General features: G+C 42.4%; 3 protein-coding genes across 9 annotated transcripts in view; all 3 read right to left on the bottom strand.

Moving 5' to 3' along the window:
• Window positions 1–776: 776 nt before the first annotated feature.
• LOC106574794 (ribonuclease P protein subunit p25-like protein) lies at window positions 777–2,765 on the bottom strand. Of its 4 annotated transcripts, none has more exons than XM_014150878.2 (2): window positions 2,466–2,765; window positions 777–1,796 (listed from the first exon to the last, which is right to left on the bottom strand). In XM_014150878.2, the coding sequence occupies exon 2, from the start codon at window positions 1,778–1,780 to the stop codon at window positions 1,067–1,069; it is 714 nt and encodes a 237-aa protein (XP_014006353.1). In that variant the 5' UTR covers window positions 1,781–1,796; window positions 2,466–2,765; the 3' UTR covers window positions 777–1,066. The 4 variants fall into 4 exon arrangements, with proteins under 4 accessions (XP_014006353.1, XP_014006360.1, XP_014006370.1 ...); XM_014150885.2 differs by having other exon boundaries at window positions 2,382–2,475; XM_014150895.2 differs by lacking the exon at window positions 2,466–2,765 and adding an exon at window positions 2,144–2,433.
• A 2,932-nt stretch (window positions 2,766–5,697) lies between these two features.
• Window positions 5,698–9,760, bottom strand: LOC106574784 (protein asteroid homolog 1). The gene is made up of 4 exons (XM_014150871.2): window positions 8,383–9,760; window positions 8,086–8,299; window positions 7,813–7,984; window positions 5,698–7,684 (listed from the first exon to the last, which is right to left on the bottom strand). Exons 1-4 carry the CDS (start codon window positions 9,682–9,684, stop codon window positions 7,276–7,278), a joined length of 2,097 nt encoding a protein of 698 aa, XP_014006346.1. The 5' UTR covers window positions 9,685–9,760; the 3' UTR covers window positions 5,698–7,275.
• Window positions 9,761–17,641: 7,881 nt separating this feature from the next.
• LOC106592954 (calcium-transporting ATPase type 2C member 1) overlaps window positions 17,642–20,284 on the bottom strand; it is a 47,165-nt gene continuing 44,522 nt past the window's right edge. For all 4 annotated transcript variants that reach the window (XM_045719055.1, XM_045719057.1, XM_045719054.1 and 1 more), the window contains one exon: window positions 17,642–19,853. In XM_045719055.1, the coding sequence (XP_045575011.1) occupies window positions 19,726–19,853 (128 nt within the window). In that variant the 3' untranslated portion in view covers window positions 17,642–19,725. The remainder of the gene's footprint in view (window positions 19,854–20,284) is intronic.

The following is a 20,284-nucleotide window of genomic DNA, read 5'->3' as shown; positions in this document are numbered from 1 at the left end:
GGCAGAGAGTGGCGAGCCTGGGTCAGAGAAGGAACAACGACCAGCCATGAGAGAACCAGGATCTGTCCTGAACTTGCCCGTCCACCGCCACTCATCCTTTCTTTTTGTCCGTCACTTCCCAGTTTCCTCTCCCTGGTGTATTTCTCCTCCTGACTAGCACACCTCCTGTAATGGAGTCAGGTCCTAGTTAAGACCCCTTAATCCTCGTCTGTTCCAGCCAGGCCATTCCACACACCGCGGCTGCTCCCTCAAGAGAATCCACTGAAGAGGATAAAGGGATAAGGTGCTGGCAGTGACTGACTAGGTTACCTACATCTGCCACTCTGATCCCACTGCACACATTCACTGATTGCTATGCTCTGGTTTTTTCCTGGAAAGGAATTCACTTTTAATATAACGTTTCAATATTTTGACATTTACATTTAGGTTATTCCCCAGTGGATTATGAAGAAATATAGCTCCACAATCAGACGTATAGGTTAAAGAAATGGTCTGTGATTGACAGCTTATGTTTTTACAGGGAAGGAACACCTTTATGTCCAAGACCTCTCTAACCTTCAAACTCTGGCATCATCACATTTTCACCACAAGATGGCATTGTTGTTCAGCTTCTCAAGAGCGCTCAAGCAGAACATTCAATGAACTCCTTTCTCCAGCAATAACATTCATTAATTATATTCATTTGAAAATAATAAGTGTTATTGTTCTGCATGTAGTTGCAGAACAAGCTAGAATACATTTTCTATAAAAATCAAACATCAAAATGACCAGTGCAATCATGTTCAGGCTACACTTTATTTACTTATGAGACAAAATATTGAACTGAAATATAAGAGCACAAAATAAGTATCTGTCATGAAAACATTTCCACCCAAGTCAGAAAATTCTCAGGCTTGACCTATGAACTTAGCCACTCCCTCACATCCCCTCTCCCAGAAAGTGAGACATAACACAATAACGGAAAAGTTGAAAAGGTTGATATTCTGTGCACTCATCGGTCGATGGGGGACTGTCTTGTGATGTTAACAGGTTGGTCCAAAGGCCTCTTCCACACACAGACCACATCTCATTCCTGCCCTGCCAGCGCCCCCTTACCATGACTCTGGCCTTTTCCTGGCTCTCTGGATCGACCAGTCTGTCTGACAGGGCCTCCTGGTCCCTTACCCCTGCCACCACCACCTCCCCTCTTCCTCCTGCCCCCATGCCTCTGTCCACCAGCCACCCCTGCATCCTCCTTGGCAGCCTGTGCCCACAGGGCATCAAAGTTCCCTGGAGCCTGGTATCCAGGCAGGCTGGCATCCAGGGGGTCTCTGGAGAGCAGTACCCAGATAGCGGGTATGTTCCTATTGACGGTGAGGCTGTCCAGGCCTGCCGCAGGCTCCAGGGGTTCCCACACCTCCAGGACAGTGCTGAAGAGCAGCCTGGTCTGCTGGTGCAAGCCTTTCACACGGCGCTTCAGGATCTCCACACACGTGATGGCCTTGGAGACCCCCTTCCCCATCCCAGTGAATACTATCTGCCGGCTAGGCATCTTTTCCGGTGCCTGGGAGCATGGTGCTTCCTGGACCTCGGTCGTGCTACCCCCTTCTTCGCTCTTAGGATGCCCCCCCTCGCCTTCCAGCGCCCTGGGCTTGACCTCCATGCGGCTCAGGGCGTAGTGCATGAGGTTGCGGATCTTGCTGCCATCCTTCACTCTAACTTCATCGGTGTCGCTGGAGAGGCCAGGGAATGGGCAGGGGCAGGGCTGTTCCACCGTCCGCGCCTTACTGTAGTTCTCCATGTCACCTGTACCTCATCTTTGTAGCCAGACGGACAGAGACACACGTACAGAATATTTGATCAACATGGCATTAGAACTAGCGTACAGTAGCCTCAGACTTTTACATAATAATCTTGCTGCCATATCTCTTAATTCTCTAGCTAAATACTCTGGCTGTAGCTAGCCAAGTACCTACTTAATAAAATACAACCACTGACTGTTGCGTTGAGATTCAATTGGCACATGCGCATTCGCGCCGTGCTAACATTTTAGAGCAACAACAATGAGGAAACAGTATGTGGTTGTATTTGATTACAGTTTTATAAAAAAAGGTATGGATTTAAGCAAACAAAAAATGCACGCAAAAACAGAGGACAAACATACCTACACGATAAGGGTTTAAGAATTTAAAAAATGTGAAGTATCGACTGCATAGTGACTCGAAGGAGACGGAGCTTCATTTAAAAAACTGAGATCCGTATAAAAAACGTCGCTCAACTCCGTAGAGTTGATGTAGCCTACTTGGCAAACTCTGGCTGTAACTAGCTACAGTTGGATAGGTGTGTCAGCCATGAAGAGCTATATGCTATCTAATAAAGATTAACTTCGTTATAAAACTCCCGTATTTACAAAAACCCAGTCGTAAGCATCGCGTGTGTTCTGATCAGCCCGGTTAACACAGTCAAAGAAACTGTTTATTACTTACCAGAAAACATGGGACATCCGTATGTCGCAAAGGGCTCTGATCGTATGACGTTCGCCGCTGCTGCAAACAGCATTAAGGAGCCCCAGTACATTCTGGGAGTTGTAGGAATTAAATATATGCAATCGCTTTACTTTTTAAAACATGACTGACTGGAAATAACAACAGAGTTTCTAAAACCATACTAAACCACCTTTGACATAACCACATTAGTAGGGTGGAAGTGTTTGAAGTATAATAATAAGTCGTCTCACAGAAAATATTTGTTTTAGTGGTCTGCTAGAACAATTTCCTCGGGTTATCTATATTGCAGCAGGTTACGTAAGCAAATGACTGACTATAAGGGACACTTGTGCCAAAGATGCCATAAGTGATCACGTGTGCCAGACACACGGTTTGTGTTCCTCAGCTAGAGCGTTATTAGGCTACATCACATTGGTAGGTTTCCTTTTCGAATGTAGGTTACCAATTATTTTATTTTGTGTTGCAGATATGTGGTAGGGGCACGAGGGAACACACTTAATGTGTTGTCAAATCTTTTGTGAATGTATTGTAATGTTTTTAAAATTGTATAACTGCCTTAATTTTGCAGGACCCCTGGAAGACGGGGCTGTAGTGGAGCAGGTTGAGAACTTCAAGTTCCTTGGCGTCCACATCACCAACAAAGTAACATGGTCCAAGCACACCAAGACAGTCGTGAAGAGGGCACGACAAAACCTATTCCCCCTCAGGAGACTGAAAAGATTTGGCATGGGTCCTCAGATCCTCAAAAGGTACAGCTGCACCAACCTGACGGGTTGCATCACTGGCTGGTATGGCAACTGTTCGGTCTCTGACCGCAAGGCACTACAGAGGGTAGTGCGTATGGCCCAGTACATCACCAGGGCCAAGCTTCCTGCCATCCAGGACCTCTAAACCAAGCGGTGTCAGAGGAAGCCCTAAAAATTGTCAAAGACTCCAGCCACCCTAGTAATAGACTGTTCTCTCTGCTACCGCACGGCAAGTGGTACCGGAGCGCCAAGTCTTGGTCTAAGAGGCTTCTAAACAGCTTCTACCCCCAAGCCAAAAGACTCCTGAACAGCTAATCAAAGGGCTACACACACTGTAAAAACATTTTGTTTCTGTACTTATGAATAATGGTAGAATACTGTGAAATTACAGGGATAAACTTATATTTAACTTTCGTTGTGTTGAATAATAGGAGATGTCAGTAAATGCGAAATACATTAAACTTCCTGTATTTTTACAGACACGCATCCCCTTTTCACAACAATAAGCTGTAGAAATACAGTAATATACATTGTAAAGAAAACACTACATTTACCATTGTTTTATGGATATTTACTTTAGTTTTACATTCTAAATGCAGATAATTATAGTAAAATAAAGTTTCTGATGTTTAAACAGTATACAATTATGCAAGAGAATGTAAAAAAAAAATGCTGTCGTCTGGGATTGTACTGATACTGATATCACTACATTACAAACATTAACTGCATTCTACCTTGACTCTCTATTTTCACAACCAATAATAGTTACATTGAGAGTAGGTTTTTGTAATATTATTATAATAATCTGTTTTCTAGCTTTATTTTTGTCAACAATTAAGGAGTTGTCTGTTTTTTTAGCTGACCAATTCTCTATTTTCACAACGGATACCAGTTGAATTGAGAGTAGTTTTTGTAATATTATGATTATAATCTGTGTGCTAGCTATATTTTGTCATCAATTAAGGAGTTCTTTAGGCTTTTAGCTGGCCAAATCTTTATTTTCACAACCAATGCCAGCAAATTAGAAGATTCCAGGTAAAAATAGGAGTTCATGGCATAAAATTGCAGTAATATACTTTATTTTGATTGAAAGTAAATCACCGTTTTATACAGATTATTTATATACATTTTTAGTCTGTAGTTTTAGTCTATTTCTGGCACCTGTGCTGCCAGACTATTACAGTAAATTAAAAAATAAAAATACAGTGCAGACTATGTGCATTGCCCCCCTCTTTTATGCTGCTGCTACTCTTTGTTTATCTATGCATAGTCACTTTAACTCTACCTACATGTACATATTACCTCAATTACCTTGACTAACCGGTGCCCCGCACATTGACTCTGTACCGGTACCCCCTGTATATAGCCTCGCTATTGTTATTTTACTGCTGCTGTTTACTTATTTGTTAATTTTATTTTAAATTTTTTACTTGTCAATTGTTTACTTAACACTTATTTCTCTTAAAACTGCATTGTTGGTTAAGGGCTTGTAAGTAAAATTTAATTTAATTCCCATCTACATCAAGGTTTGTTTTAGAGCTAAAAATGTTTTGGAAGAAATGGGGGTGCAAAGGTTTTGAGCCCTGTTTATACATGGTTTATTCCTGTTTCCTGATCTTGTCCACATTTTCAGAAATGTGTCTACACATGGAATTAAAATGTGTCTCTTATCCATCCACTGTCTGCATATTTTTCCTGGTCCCTCCCTGTATCCAAATATTTGAATACTATTCTTTCATAATGTTACTTATTTATTTTAAGACACATTGATGCCATAAGTCAATGGTGCCACCTGTCAATGATTTCTCGGTCCGATCTGTCTACACTTGTAAAGATATCCAGTCAATGCATGCCTGACTTCCTACCGGAGGTGGTTAGGATCACAATGAGTCTTTTAATCATCTACACCTGTCTACAAATGTGGGAACAATCAGAATATGGACAAGATCAGGACAAAGGACACACGTTAGCTTCAGGTAAGCTATAAAAGGGGCTTTGGAGCGGTGGACATTTTAGAATCATTGAGATCAGCTGTGTGGGTGGTCTTAGTCTATATTAATGGATCACCTCGCTGTAATACACCGGTCAATAGTGATTGCAATTGGCCCAGTCTCTAACATTGTGACTGTATATCCCTGTTCTTGACTAACACCACACACACACGTCTGTTGTGCCCTACCCAGGTCAGGGCCTACTAGGGACACCAGGTGCCGTAGGCCTACACAGAATGCAAAGGTTAAAAAAACAAAGGTCCAATGAAATGATGCCTTAGGTGAGTAATTATGACTCAGCTCTGTCAATAGGGCTGCAAGATCCAACAGAATCACCTACAGTATATTCACAACTGCCCTTTGTGAATATTTCATTATTCAAAACTATATTCTTGACAGTTTTTTACTAGGTGGCATAGTGCCACAAAGCGGTACCCACCCTTACTAGTGAATAATGATAACTGGAATATGATAATGAGGAGAATGATAACTGGACTTATGTATTATCATAGTAACCATACACCAATGTATTATTGGACCACTACATTTAAAGTTATAGGACGTACATACTCTGTATCTCATTGACATTTTAGACCACCTCAGTTGAAGTGGAAAGACACATAAGCGGCAATATAATCAACTTTTTTCTTAACTTTCTCAGATCAGCAGGTGCCAGTCTGACAGCAGTTAAGTGAGATCCTGTAATGATTATGTATACACCAGGGTTGGGCTCAATTTAATTTCAATTCAGGCAATCCAGAAAGTAAACTGAAATTCCCATTACAATTAAAAATGTTCTCAATGCTTTTCAATGAGAATAACATTGTGAATTGGAATTTACTTCCTGAATTGACTGAATTGAAATGGAATTGGCCCCAATCCTGCTATAATGACCGGTGGTAAGGCAGCAGAATTTGACTTGGGGCTAGTGCTACAGAACAGCCTAAAAGAGCTCAGCACAGAGACAATAATCAAAGGATACATAATATTGTGTAAGAGAGAGTAACAGATCACATTCCCACCCAGAGAGACAGTAGAACACGTAGAAATCGTCATAGGGGACATATCACATGTGCCGAATACAACAGGTGTAGTAGACCTTACAGTGAAATGCTTACTTATACGCCCTTAACCAACAATGCAGTTTTAAGAAAAAAAAGTATTACTAAAATAAAAATATAGAAAAAAGTCCCCAAAACCCCATTAGACTTTGGTTCTATTAAATACCCAGTTCAGTCAAAAACTAGATTTCCCTGTGTTTTGTATATATTTCCAGGTTGGAATAATACTGTGAAATTGGGAAAATGATGACAGTGCTCTTTTAGTGTTTGGAAAGACTGCCTGGAATTTCAGCCTGTTTTGCTGGGATGGAGTTTTGGCCTGCCTGGTGACATCACCAGACGGTTAATTAGTTAATAGACCAATAAGAAGGAGTTCTAAACCTCTGCCAATAAGAGCTAGTTCAGTTTTGGTTGAATCATCGGCATCAATGGACACACATGCTTTGTTTAATGCCAGTGGCAGGTCATTGCTAAAAATAGGAAAGAGTAAAGGGCCTAGAGAGCTGCACTGCTGTACACAAAACAAACCGTTTGTAAATGCCTTATCAATGGTTTACATTTTTTGTAATTATTTTAAGAGTGTCTGCTAACTTGGTTAAAGGTTTGAGTGTCATACGTTTTCAGATTGAGGTAAAAAGTACAATATCTAAGATTTGTTCAGTTTAAGATTTCCATATAAAATATACTGCCAAAGCAGAGATAATTCTCAAGAACAGCTGATTTAAATGTTATTTTTCATTTTGATGATACAATTATGATACATTACTGCTGCTCTGAAAATATTTTAATAGTAACAATACATGAGATTTATAGAGCTATTTTCAAAGACCAAAATAAAACAAAGTGAAACTTTTAACTTTCATAACATCTATTATAGTTCATGCTAAAAAACACAATGTCAATTAAGTCATAAAAGGTACACATAAGAACAATAAAAATATTAAAGAGTTGAGCAGAAAGTCTATCTAAACAGTTATATAGTGGTCCCTCCCTATTCCCAGCCGATCCGCCCCTGCTTCCGGGAGAATTCTGGATTCCTAGCTCGGTTGAATCTGTCCTTGCTCTTGTGCCGGGTCCGCACTGAGACCAAAGTCCAACCCAGATCGTCCTCTGGCTTGGCCTTGCTCCCACCTCCAGCACCATCATCATCATCATCTTCCAGAGCCAGAATGTGTAGATGGGCCGTCAGGTCGTCCAGTGGCTGTGTCAAGGATGGAGGTGTGGCCTTCCGCGGCACAGACACCAAGGGGATGACAGAAGCATCATGGGAGTTGAGTATGGCTCCCAGCATGGCCCGATACAGCTGCCCAGAGCAAGGGCCTCCAATCAGGAGAGAATCCGGGGTTAACCCCCCTCTCAGTTTGGTCACAAGCTGGTGCACCAGAGTACCCTTGTACAGCCTAGACACCACACGGGAAACAAAACATGGTTGAATTAGCTGTGTTTCTGCTGGGCTAAAATACGATGTGAATGAATACCACTGCTCTAAGTTTAGGGGCAAGGGTTGACTTAGGAAGGGACACCTTACCAGGCACACTGAGGCTCGGCAAGAGGGAGGCACAGCAGTTGGTTCAGGTGAAGGCTTTCTTTCAGGCAGCACTGCCACTGGCTGTAGGCGTGGGCCACACCCAGGTCTAGGCTCCTTGTACCTCTCTGAATCAGCCCTCTCAGCCTCTCCAACACTGGTCCCCCCATAAACCCTGTTACACAAAAAAGGGAGGAGTCAGTGGCTGCACTTCACACAGTTCAATATTTATCAATTCTAAATACTGTGTTTTCTCGTTCATGCTCTGGGCCATACCTCTTTGGCTCTTCCTCTGTCTGCAGAGCTCTCCGTACACCAATCCTAGTAGCAGGGCCTGCAGGAGAGGCAGGTCTGGAGGGGGATGGGCGTGCCTCAGCCAGTAGCAGGTGACAGCCACAGGAAGACGCAGATGAGGCGGGACACCGCTCAAAGTGGACTGGGACACACCAAGGGTCTCCAAAAACACCTTAAGCTGCACTGGCCTTGGAGCCTAAGGAGCACAGCAAGAGAATGAGAATCACCAGCAGTATGTTTGAATATACTGTATACTATATCATACACATGTATACATACCTGATACAGAGTGTCTAGCTGCATCTGTTCTACAGCACTGGGCAGGACGGCTTCAACCATGCTGCTGGTCAGGTACTGGCCTTCCCTGTAATACTCCTCCACGTCATCCACTGGGGGTCTCTGACTGCTGTGGTCTGCCCTCCTCCCACCCAGCAGCAGCCCGTAGAGTACCTGTCGTACTGGCCGAGAGGTGTTGTTCCCACAGGGCAAGTGGGCATCTTCCACCTGGACATGATGCATCACCTTCCTCAGCAGCAGCACGTCTACAATGCAGGAGGGAAGTCTACCCTTCATCAACGGCAGTAGGGTCCAGTCTGGAAGGACCCTCAGAGGCTCTGCGAGACGGCCGGGGCCTGGTCCCACTCCATCGTTGAAGAACCGCTCCAGGCAACTAGGGGGAAGATGGTACTCTTCTATGCCCAGGGAGAGGCCCTGGAGGGCAGCATCCATTTTCTGTCTGTTGTTACCATGAAGGATAAGCCTGAGCACAGAGTCCAAGGCCTCCTTCTGCCCCTGGAAGCGAGCCAGCCAATTCAGCAAGCCGTCGAAGCGGGCGAACCTTCCTTCCATTGACGAGTATTCTTCCCACCTGAGGGAAATGCCCATGTTATGCAACTTGACGTAGTCGTTTCCTAACATGGCGGCGAAGACTGGGAGAACCTGTCTGTTGATGTTGAAGTGTTTGCAGAAGCTTGTTGTGGTGTACTGCTTGCAGGGAATGTATCTTATAAAGCTCCCACGTTGCATAGACACTTTCTGCCAGTGAAAATGGGATGTGGGCAGAAATCCTGCCTGGATGTCAAAGATATAAAAGTCACTGTCATTGGTCAGCACTGGACAGTTCCAACTTCGAGCCAGGGAGGCTATATCTTGGTCTGCCTCACAAATGCACTGTGCGAATGGCACCTTCAGGCTGGAGAGGACCTGTTTGAAGACATCTTTGATGAGGGTTGGTAGTACACCACCCCTGTCCTGAAGCCCCATGGACAAGCTGTTGGCTGTGTTGATCCTTGATTGAGCTCGTTCTTTGTGTGTTTCAAACTTTTTGTCGGTGTAGTCGGAGCCCCCATCTACAATCACAAAAGGGTCAATGTCGCAGTCTCTCAGAGCCTTAAAGAACTTGCAGACTTGGCCCTCAAACGCATCGTAATCCCCTCCATGACTCTGATCCAAACGTGAGTTAAAATAAAGCAAATGGAACAGATTACTACCATCTATGATCAGCTTGCTGTTTCTGAAGGGAACATCTTTTAAAATGTTTCCATTCTCCTCCATAAACCTGGTCAATCCCTGGACGCCCATGGTGTGCTCTGTCTGAGATGTGATGTCTTTCTTAGTGAAGAGTTTCAGAAGTCATGGGACTGACTGAGTGAGGCTAGCATTATTACAATGGATGAGTTTTCCTTTCCTTAAGTTTCATTTTCCTTACCTCACATCTGTCACTCCCATATTGTCTCTTGTCACAGTAGACATATAATAGATCATGGGACTTTATATGACACTGATAAGGGTGGAAATGTGTTTTAGATGTTTTTTTGCAATTATAGTAAAATTATGTTCAGCACTTGTCTTATGCATTTGAATCTGTGCTTAATTTGAGCCTCTCTGGCATGAAAAATTATTGTCAATGTTCGTCATGTAAAAATTTGAGTAATAACAGCGATCAGAGTTAAATTAAGTTGACTCCTTATCAATTATCTTGCCCCCACAAAAACATCATAATGTGAAAATGCAGATTTTCATCCAGAGCCTGTGTTTCTTCTGAGAATTGATTCAGGCGGTTTGGGGAAGGACTAGGTTTGAGCAACATTGTATGTTTTGTAGCCTACATTACATTTGTGGGTTTAAAGTTTTTTAGTATTATAATAATAAGGAAATATTCCCAAGTGTTGTTTTTTTATGTTTAAGATACATTGTTTTGTATGGTTTTATGTTTTTTATTTGTATGGTTTGATAAAGCAATTTCCGCGGGGCTAAATAACATCCGTTTGGTTTTCTTCATGTGAAGTTTATCTAGGTTTCGTTTACCCTGTTTGACTCGCGACCCACGTGACTACACAACGACCTGTGAAGAGATGCCGCGGTCATATTCAAATCAGAACTAGGATACTCGGAAATGTCCGACTTGTTAACTGGTTGATAGCGGCACATGTATACGTACAACAAGTTAGCAAGTCTGAAATGTCAGAGTTTCCAAGTTCTGACTAGAACGTGAACACGGAAAGAGGCACAGAGTTTCAAAAACCAGAGACGCAACATTGCGAGACTTTGAGGAACGTTTATCAAAATTGCAAAAAAAACAACATCTAAACACATTCCCATGACTGTCATATAAGGTCCAATGAACTAGTCTATGCCTTCTGTGACCAGAGACAATATGGGAGTGACTGAGATGAGGCATGGAAAGTGAAACTTAAGGAAAGGTAAGTCATCCATTGGAATGACGCTAGCCTCACTTAGCCAGTCCCATGACTGCTGAAACTCTGCACTAGGAAATACATCCCAGACAGAACACACCATGGGTGTCCAGGGATTGCCCAGTGCTGCAGACCAGATGCAGCTAGACACTGTGGACCGATCACCATGTTGTGATCAAACTGAGAGAGGGCTTGACCCCAGATTTTCTCCTAATGGGAGGCCCTTGCTCTTGGCAGCTGTATAGGGCCATCCTGGGAGCCATACTCAACTCCCATGATGCTTCTGTCATCCCCTTGGTGTCTGTGCCGCAGAGGGCCACACCTCCATCCTTGACACAGCCACTGGATGACCTGACGACCCATCTACACATTCTGGCTCTGGAAGAAGATGATGATGATGGTGCTGGAGGTGGGAGCAAGGCCAAGCCAGAGGACAATCTGGGTTGGACTTTGGTCTCAGTGCGGACCCGGCACAAGAGCAAGGACAGATTCAACCGAGCTAGGAATCCAGAATTCTCCCGGAAGCAGGGGCGGATCGGCTGGGAATAGGGAGGGACCACTATAACTGTTTAGATATAGAGAGGTTCTGCTCAACTCTTTAATATTTTTATTGTTCTTATGTGTACCTTTTATGACTTAATTGACATTGTTTTTAGAATTAGCTAGCATTAACTATAAAATAAGTTAATGAAAGATAGATGTGTGTGCGCATTACACACTTCAGTACATTTAAAAACATTAACATAGTGTGTGTGTGCGCATTACACACGTCAGTACATTTAAAAACATTAACATAGTGTGTGTGTGCGCATTACACACATCAGTACATTTAAAAACATTAACATAGTGTGTGTGTGCATTACACACGTCAGTACATTTAAAAACATTAACATAGTGTGTGTGTGCATTACACACGTCAGTACATTTAAAAACATTAACATAGTGTGTGTGTGCATTACACACGTCAGTACATTTAAAAACATTAACATAGTGTGTGTGTGCATTACACACGTCAGTACATTTAAAAACATTAACATAGTGTGTGTGTGCATTACACACGTCAGTACATTTAAAAACATTAACATAGTGTGTGTGTGCATTACACACATCAGTACATTTAAAAACATTAACATAGTGTGTGTGTGCATTACACACGTCAGTACATTTAAAAACATTAACATAGTGTGTGTGTGCATTACACACGTCAGTACATTTAAAAACATTAACATAGTGTGTGTGTGCATTACACACGTCAGTACATTTAAAAACATTAACATAGTGTGTGTGTGCGCGCATTACACACGTCAGTACATACACACAACAAGTAGGTCACATGGGGGAGAGGCGTTGTGCCATGAAGTGTTGCTGGTGGCATGTCTGGTGGGGTAAGTGTGTGTGTGTCAGTGCTGTGTGTAAGTTGACTATGCAAACAATTTGGAATTTACAACACATTAATGTTTCTTATAAAAACAAGAAGTCAGTCTTTCCTCAACTCTTAGCCAAGAGAGACAGGAATGCCAAGAGTGTACAAAGCTGTCATCAAGGCAAAGTGACTTGTTTAACACTTTCTCTGGAAACTACATGGCTCCATTGGTGTTATTTCATAGTTTTGATGTCTTCACTATTACTCTACAATGTAGAGCACTTTGTCTGAAGGACAAGTGGATAATCAGGTTAATTTCAAGCCCTGCATGATTTTATCAAAAGTCTCAAGGAATCTACAGTTGAAGTCGGAAGTTTACATACACCTTAGCCAAATACATTTAAACTCAGTTTTTCACAATTCCTGACATTTAATCCGAGTAAAAATTCCCTGTCTTAGGTCAGTTAGGATCACGACTTTATTTTAAGAATGTGAAATGTCAGAGTAATGGTAGAGAGAATGATTTATTTCAGCATTTATTTCTTTCATCACATTCCCAGTGGGTCAGTTTACATACACTCAATTAGTATTTGATAGCATTGCCATTAAATTGTTTAACTTGGGTCAAACATTTCGTGTAGCCTTCCACAAGCTTCCCACAATAAGTTGGGTGAATTTTGACCCATTCCTCCTGACAGGGCTGGAGTAACTGAGTCAGGTTTGTAGGCCTCCTTGCTCGCACTCGCTTTTTCAGTTCTGTCCACAAATTTTCTATAGGATGAGGTCAGGGCTTTGTGATGGCCACTTTGTGATGGGCACTCCACTCCAAAAGACTTATCTTCTTTTTTACTACAAAACATAAAAATGTGCCATTTTCACACATGTTGATGTTGGGGTGGCGCTGGAGATGAATTTGAAGTAAAAACATATATAGAAATGTATCTTTAAAGCATGGAGCACCGTTATTGATGGTAATATGTATGTTTATGACCTGAGAATGTAATTCATGTAATTATTCTCTTTTCAATGTTAATTGATCCTTGTGTCATGCAATGTTCCCTCTGCCACCCAGCTCCCAGTGACTGCTGCGCGGAGTGCAGCAAAAATATCAGCTCACTGACAGAAGCTCATTTCTAGAGTTTTCCCTGTTAACACTATCAACGTTTCCCTTTACTGTGGCAATTGTGATCGAATCAACGCAAGATTAGCCACTTTCAATGCAACATGCCAGAAGAAAAAAAAGATGCAAAAAATGTTATAGGCAGAACGCATCGGAGTAAGATTCTATTGCGCAAGACTCAGTCCGTACTCTACACAGACCAGTGAGGCATAACAAATCAGAACTGCAGTAGGCCTATATGCAAATTGACCGTTGCCATATATGGATCTGTGCCATTTACTTTGGTCTGGACTGTGTTTACAGCTGTGTTCATGAGTAGATGCGCTTGTTTTGAGATCAAAGCAACAGCTGCATGTAGCCACTATGGTGGAGAAATTACAAGATTGTTATAGTACTGTTATTGCATCGAATGGTTGTTTTATGCAATAGAATAGGCTTCTATTAGTACTCTCATCTGTGTGAACCTGAGGCTTAACGCTGACAATTGATTTATGAATGGTTTGGTGACAAAACCTCCAGCATGCATTCCATAGAATGAGTTGGTGTTTGTGTTCTGTAAGGTACCAGGGAGAGATGGCTCAGGTATTGTCATAAGCGTCGTAAGGATTGGACCAAGGCGCAGCGTGTAAAGTGCTCATCTTCTTAATTTATTAGAAATAACACTTAAACAAAAGAAACAAACGATGAAACAGTCCTATAAGGTGCACAAACTATACAGGAAATAACCACCCACAAAACACAAGTCAAACAAACCTCAACTAAATATGGCCTCCAATTAGAGACAACAACCAGCTGTCTCTAATTGGAGGTCCTACCAAAAACCCAACATAGAAATAGAAAACTAGATTTAAACATAGAAAACATAGAACCTAAACCAAAAACACCAAAACAAACACCCCCTACCACGCCCTGACTAAACTACAATGACAAATAACCCCTTTTACTGGTCAGGACGTGACAGGTATAGATAATGATGAGAGGAACATTGTCTTAGGGGCCAAACTCTGGTTTCTGTACAATAACAACAGTCTTCACAGCAAATGCTATCTGGTTGGGGGATACTCCTTTCTCATATATCAAGTCTCACCTTTTGACCCATTCCACACATCTGCTGTTTGTCATGTAGACTAATAGGGTGTATCTTTGCTATAAAATATATTTGTATTCTTTCTATGTCAGGCTCTCAGCCAGGCACTCAAGAGTGTTGGGTCGACCAGCTTCACCTGCTGTTTTATTAATATGTTTGGAATAAAGTAATATCCTGATTGGTGATTGACCTTGTCTCTCGTTATTGATTAGAATTCCACAACACAACGTGAGCACATTTAGTTCATATCCTTTGCTAGTTAGTGACTTATTAGCCCAGTTATGGATCATTTGTAGTCAGCAATATGGGGCAGTGATTGCTTCCTACAAGAGCACGAAACGTGTACATTTCTAGATATCTTTGAAAAGTCAGGTAAATAGCTTTTTTTTGTCTTAAAGGGGCAGTGTTGTATTTTGAGACAGGCTTCAATAAGCTAAGTAGCCAATAGGCAGAGGGTAGCATAATGTGTCTGATTCTCTGTAATAATGGTATTGGAATAATAATGCATTTTATTTTGTAAACTGGTTTCTTGCATCAAACAACACAAAAACATTTTCAGTCACCTCCATCATTCACTACTGCCCCCATCCTCATCCATCTGGATCCGATCCATCAGTTTGTGGTGGAGGTTGACGCTTCTGACGTGGGAGTAGGGGCCGTCCTTTCCCAGCGATCCGTCCAAGACCAAAAGCTTCATCCCTGTGCCTTCATGTCCCATCTTCTCTACTCTGCAGAGAGGACCTATGACGTTGGGAACCGGGAACTCCTAGTGGTTAAGATGGCTCTGGAGGAGCGGAGGCACTGGCTGGAAGGGGCGGAACATCCATTTTTGGTTTGGACTGACTATAATACCTTAGAATACCTCCGCACTGCCAAGCGCCTTAACTCCTGGCAAGCCCATTGGGCCCTGTTATTTACCAGGTTCAATTTCACCATCTCCTACCACCCAGGGTCCAAAAATGGGAAGCCGGACGCCCTTTCCCGCCTGTACAGTTCCGCTGCACACCCTCTGAATCAGAGACCATCCTCCCTGCCACATGTTTGGCGGCTTCGGTTGTCTGGGGTATTGAGGCTCTGGTCTGCAAAGCACAACGTTCCTAGCCGGACGCTTGGGGGGGGGCCCGGCTAACCGGATGTTCGTTCCTGATCTGGCCCGGCCTCAAGTCCTGGAATGGGCTCACTCCTCCAGGCTTACCTGTCATCCTGGTGCTCGTCGTACACTGGCTTTCTCCGACAACGCTTCTGGCCAGCCAGTATACACGGTGAGAGGGTTCCTGAGGGTTCGACCACGGGGCAGGGGATTCCAGTACCTGGTTGACTGGGAGGGTTATGGTCCGGAGGAGAGGTGCTGGGTTCCCACTAAAGACATCCTGGACCCGGCCCTCATCGCCGATTTTCACTGCCGACACCCAGGTCAGCCAGGTATGCGCCCAGGTAGGATGCCAGGTGGCGTCCCTAGAAGGGGGGGTACTGTCACGCCCTGATCTGTTTCACCTGTTTTTGTGATTGTCTCCACCCACCTCAAGTGTGACCTGTTTTCCTCATTAGTCCCTGGGTACTTATTCCTGTGTTTCCTGTTTGTCTGTTGCCAGTTCGTCTTGTCTTGTCAACCAGCGTGGTTTTTCCGTGCTCCTGTTTTTCCTTTTCTCCGTTTTTGCTAGTCCTCCCGGTTTTGACCCTTGCCTGCCTCTACTCTGAACCCGCCTGCCTGACCATACTTTATGTCTTGTCGTGAGCCTGCCTGCCACCCTGTACCTCCTGTACTCTGACCTTGTTATGATCTTTTGCCTGTCCACGACCATTCTCTTGCCTGCCGCTTGGATTATAATAAATATCAGAGACTCGAACCATCTGTCTCCCATGTCTGCATCTGGGTCTCGCCCTGTGCCCTTATACTTTCCTATTTTTAGCAATGACCTGCCATTGGCATTAAACAAAGCATGTGTGTCCATTTATGCTGATGATTCAACCAAAACTGAACTAGCTGTTATTGGCAGAGAGGTTTGGAACTCTTTCTTATTCGTCTATTAACTAATTTACCATCTGGTGATGTCACCTGATCCCACCAAAACAGGCTGAAATTCCAGGGGTCTTTTCAAACACTAAAAGAGCATTATCATCCTTTTTCCAATTTCACAGTTTTGTGCCAACCTGGAAATATATACAAAACACAGAGAATCTAGTCTGACTGAACTGGCCCTTCAGTAGAACCAAAGTCTCATGGGGCTTTGGGGAATTAAATGCCACTTGTCCCATATGACGATTTCTAAGTATTTTAGTGTCTCTCTGGGTGGGAATGTGAACTGTTGCTCTCTTACGCAATCTTTCTCTACATTACTTTTACCTTTGATTATTGTCTCTGTGCTGAGCTCTTTTAGGCTGTTCTGTAGCACTAGCCCCAAGTCAAATTCTGCTGCCTTACCACAGGTCATTCATTATAGGAGACGGGGTGCTTAGTAGCAGGATTGGGGCTAAACTAGATTGGTGCCAATTCAGGAAGTACATTCCAATTCACAATTTTATTCTCATTGAAAAGCATTGAGAACATTTTTTATTAGAATGGGAATTTCAGTTTACTTTCTGGATTGCCTGAATTGAAATTAAATTGAGCCCAACCCTGGTGTATACATAATCATTACAGGATCACACTTAACTTACCTGCTGTCAGAGTGGCACCTGCTGATCTGAGAATGTTAAGAAAAAAGTATGTAATATTATTAATATTAAATTGATTATATTGCCGCTTATGTGTCTTTCCACTTCGACTGTAGTGGTCCAAAATGACAATGAGATACGGAGTACGTATGTCCTATAACTTTAAATGTAGTGGTCCAAAATGTCACTGAGATACAGAGTACGTATGTCCTATAACTTTACATGTAGTGGTCCAATAATACATAATATATAAAAAGCTTATAAGTTTGATTTTGTTTAATTTGTTTTTATTTCTTTGCTCGCTACTGTAAAGCGTATTTTGGTCTTTGAAAATAGCTATATAAATCCCATGTATTGTTACTATTGTATTACAGCTGCACTGGAAAGATTTGATCATTAAAAATAACATTTAAACCAGCTGTTGTTGAGAATGATTGGGTATACACACTAAAGTCTCTCTGCTATGGCAGTATATTTTATATGGAAATCTTAAACTGAAAAAAACAAACAGATATTGTAATTTTTAGCTCAATCTGAGTAAAAATTTGATTTTCAGAATCGGTGTCAGTGAAAACATGACACAAACCCTCCTCCACCCAGTTAAAACACACTTGAAATATATATGTACAGATTTATTCTCATACCATCACAACAGAGTACTGTCTTCAGCTGTGCAACACACACAACAAATCATAAATAAAAAATTATTGTAGCTGACTTGGCCTGTGAAATGGACCAAAGCATAATCTTTTGGAAAATAAAGAACATGACTAATAGAAAGAGCTGGCGATGTTAGCCTGTACCCGCTAGGTGCTGCTGTAGGTAGAGGACTTTTGTTGCCATATCCATAGCACAGAGAAACTAATTCAGAAAGCAACATTAAAAGGATTAGCTCCGTCCTAAAAATGCTGAAACTCCCTCTCCTGGTTCATAAAGAAATAAACCTGGAATGGGTATGACTCAAATAACCCATTATCAACTGCACTGGTCTTTATAAACCTGGGAATTCAATTATATTTAATGTAAATGATTATCAAAACAAGCTTGTTAATTGAGTGATTGTGCATTGTGAAATACAACCCAGGTATGTCTAGCTGTACCAAAACAAGGCCTCAGAGGCTTCTGGAAAGAGCATGAAGAGAAACATTTGCTTAAAATGGCCACTTTTGACCCAAAACACAAGCAAAATGTATATGAACAGTGCATGTACAGTAAATGGTTGTCATGGAGATAAATATTTGCACTTAATTTACAGTGTGTAAAATAGAGGCAGAATATTAAAAAGGCCCATTGCGGCTGTTTTTTATCTCAATATCAAATCATTTCTGGGTAACATAAGTACCTTAAAGTGACTTTCTTCAATCAAAAAGCAGTCAAAAACAAACTAAAATAGCTTCTTAGCAAGAGCAATTTCTTCAAGTAAAAATGTTGCTATGACTGTCTAGGAGTGGCTGAGTGGGGAGGGGAAAACTGAAAAGCAGCTATTATTGGCATGTCATCAGGCAGGCCAAAACTCCATTCCACTAAAACAGGCTGAAATTTCAGGTGGCTTTTTCAAACCGCTCTTACACTAAACGGGCATTATCATAATTTTACAGTACTATTTCAACCTCAGTGTGAAAATATATATAAAACACAGGAAAAATAACATTTTTGACAGCACTTGACCAAATATCTCTGTGCCTTTCATTCAAGGCAAACAGTTAATTCCCAAAATGGAAAAAATAATGTAGGTTTGATACAGGACAAGTGAAAGATGTAGGGGAGGCAGACCGTGGCTGGGAGAGTGGGGACTGGGATACAATTAACTGTATAGTACTGCTTCTCACTGGAAAAATAAACTGAGGGGTGATGGTCCAAAACAGAGCGTCTCCAGGGGCAACTAAATAGATAGCCAGAGTGGAATTAAATGAAACGCCAAATGAAGGCCATCAGTCATAATGTGAGAAAAACCAAACAAAACTTATATCTTCAAGAAAATATATTATATTCAACCACCAAAATAACAAGGTTTAGTGGTCAACTCTTCCTAAAGTCTATACCAAAACAAAAGTATGCTCACAATTATCAATCCTTAATTGGTTCAATGTTGATGGTGAGATTGCTACGAGCATGAAAAGCTGGAATGCATGAAAGTAACATCTCTAGACTTCCACAAAGCTATGGTTAGCTACCTGCACTCGAAGCAAGGTGACGACGAATAAGAACCATTACAAAATTCTGTTGATGTTCACGAACCCCAAGACATGAATAGTTGCTCTACAAACAACTATGCTGTCCTTAATTGGTCTTAATGACGTGAGTAGCTGATCTACGAGCAGTGACATTGTCCTCTCAGATCACGACACCATAGACATGAATAGTTGCCACATGAACAACAGTTACAACGTCTCATAAATATATCCCCTCCTGAGTTCCTGGAGGATGGTACAGTCTGAAAGCAGCACGCCAATGCTTCTCGCAGGGGAGAGGTGGAGGGCAGGGGGGCACTGTAAGGTTGAGATCCTCCTCGCCCACTTCCAATCCATGACGGAACAGTGAATACCAGCAACCGACAACTGTTTGAGTTCTCTCTCCAGTCCCTGTGTTCAGACCAAATAACCATTGCATCCCATCTACATGTACCCCCCCACCCACAAACAACCCAGCCCCGCCCCCCTCCTCTCCCCTATCTACTCTGTCACACAGAACGCAATGTGCGTCATACATGGTGGAAGGAGTCTTCTTCAGCCACTGTGGTTCTTCTCTCCCCTCTCCACCTCTCCACCCACTTTATGGCCTCAGAGACCACGCAGACAGAGGACGTGAGGCCCACCAGAAACAGCAGGTCTGGAAGGGAAGAAGAGAGGGACTGTTACTATAGCACATATAAACCCTGACCTCCATCACTAACAGACCAGGGTCCATCTCAGAACAGGAGAGCTGATATAGGGATCAGCCCCCCCCGTCCATTCATTATGGCGGCAGGTAGCCGAGGTTAGAGCGTTGGGCCAGTAACAGAAAGGTCACTGGTTTGAATACCGTGAAAAGTATGTCGCTGTGCCCTTGAGCAAGGCACTTAACTAATTTGCTCCCAGGGGCGCTGTACAATGGTTTCCATTTCACACTCGTGTGTAACAGGACAAATATAAGCACCCTCCAAATGATTCTGATCCTAAAGGCTAAACTGATCCTAGATCAGAACTCCTATTCTGAGATGCTTTATGAATACAGGCCCTGAAGGCTTATGTTTAATCTTTAGCTCAGTGGGCTAACATGTC

Source organism: Salmo salar, chromosome ssa05 (assembly GCF_905237065.1).
Source record: "Salmo salar chromosome ssa05, Ssal_v3.1, whole genome shotgun sequence".
Lineage (NCBI taxonomy): Eukaryota > Metazoa > Chordata > Actinopteri > Salmoniformes > Salmonidae > Salmo > Salmo salar.
Note: the sequence above shows the minus strand (reverse complement) of the source record. Positions and strands in the feature narration are given on the sequence as shown.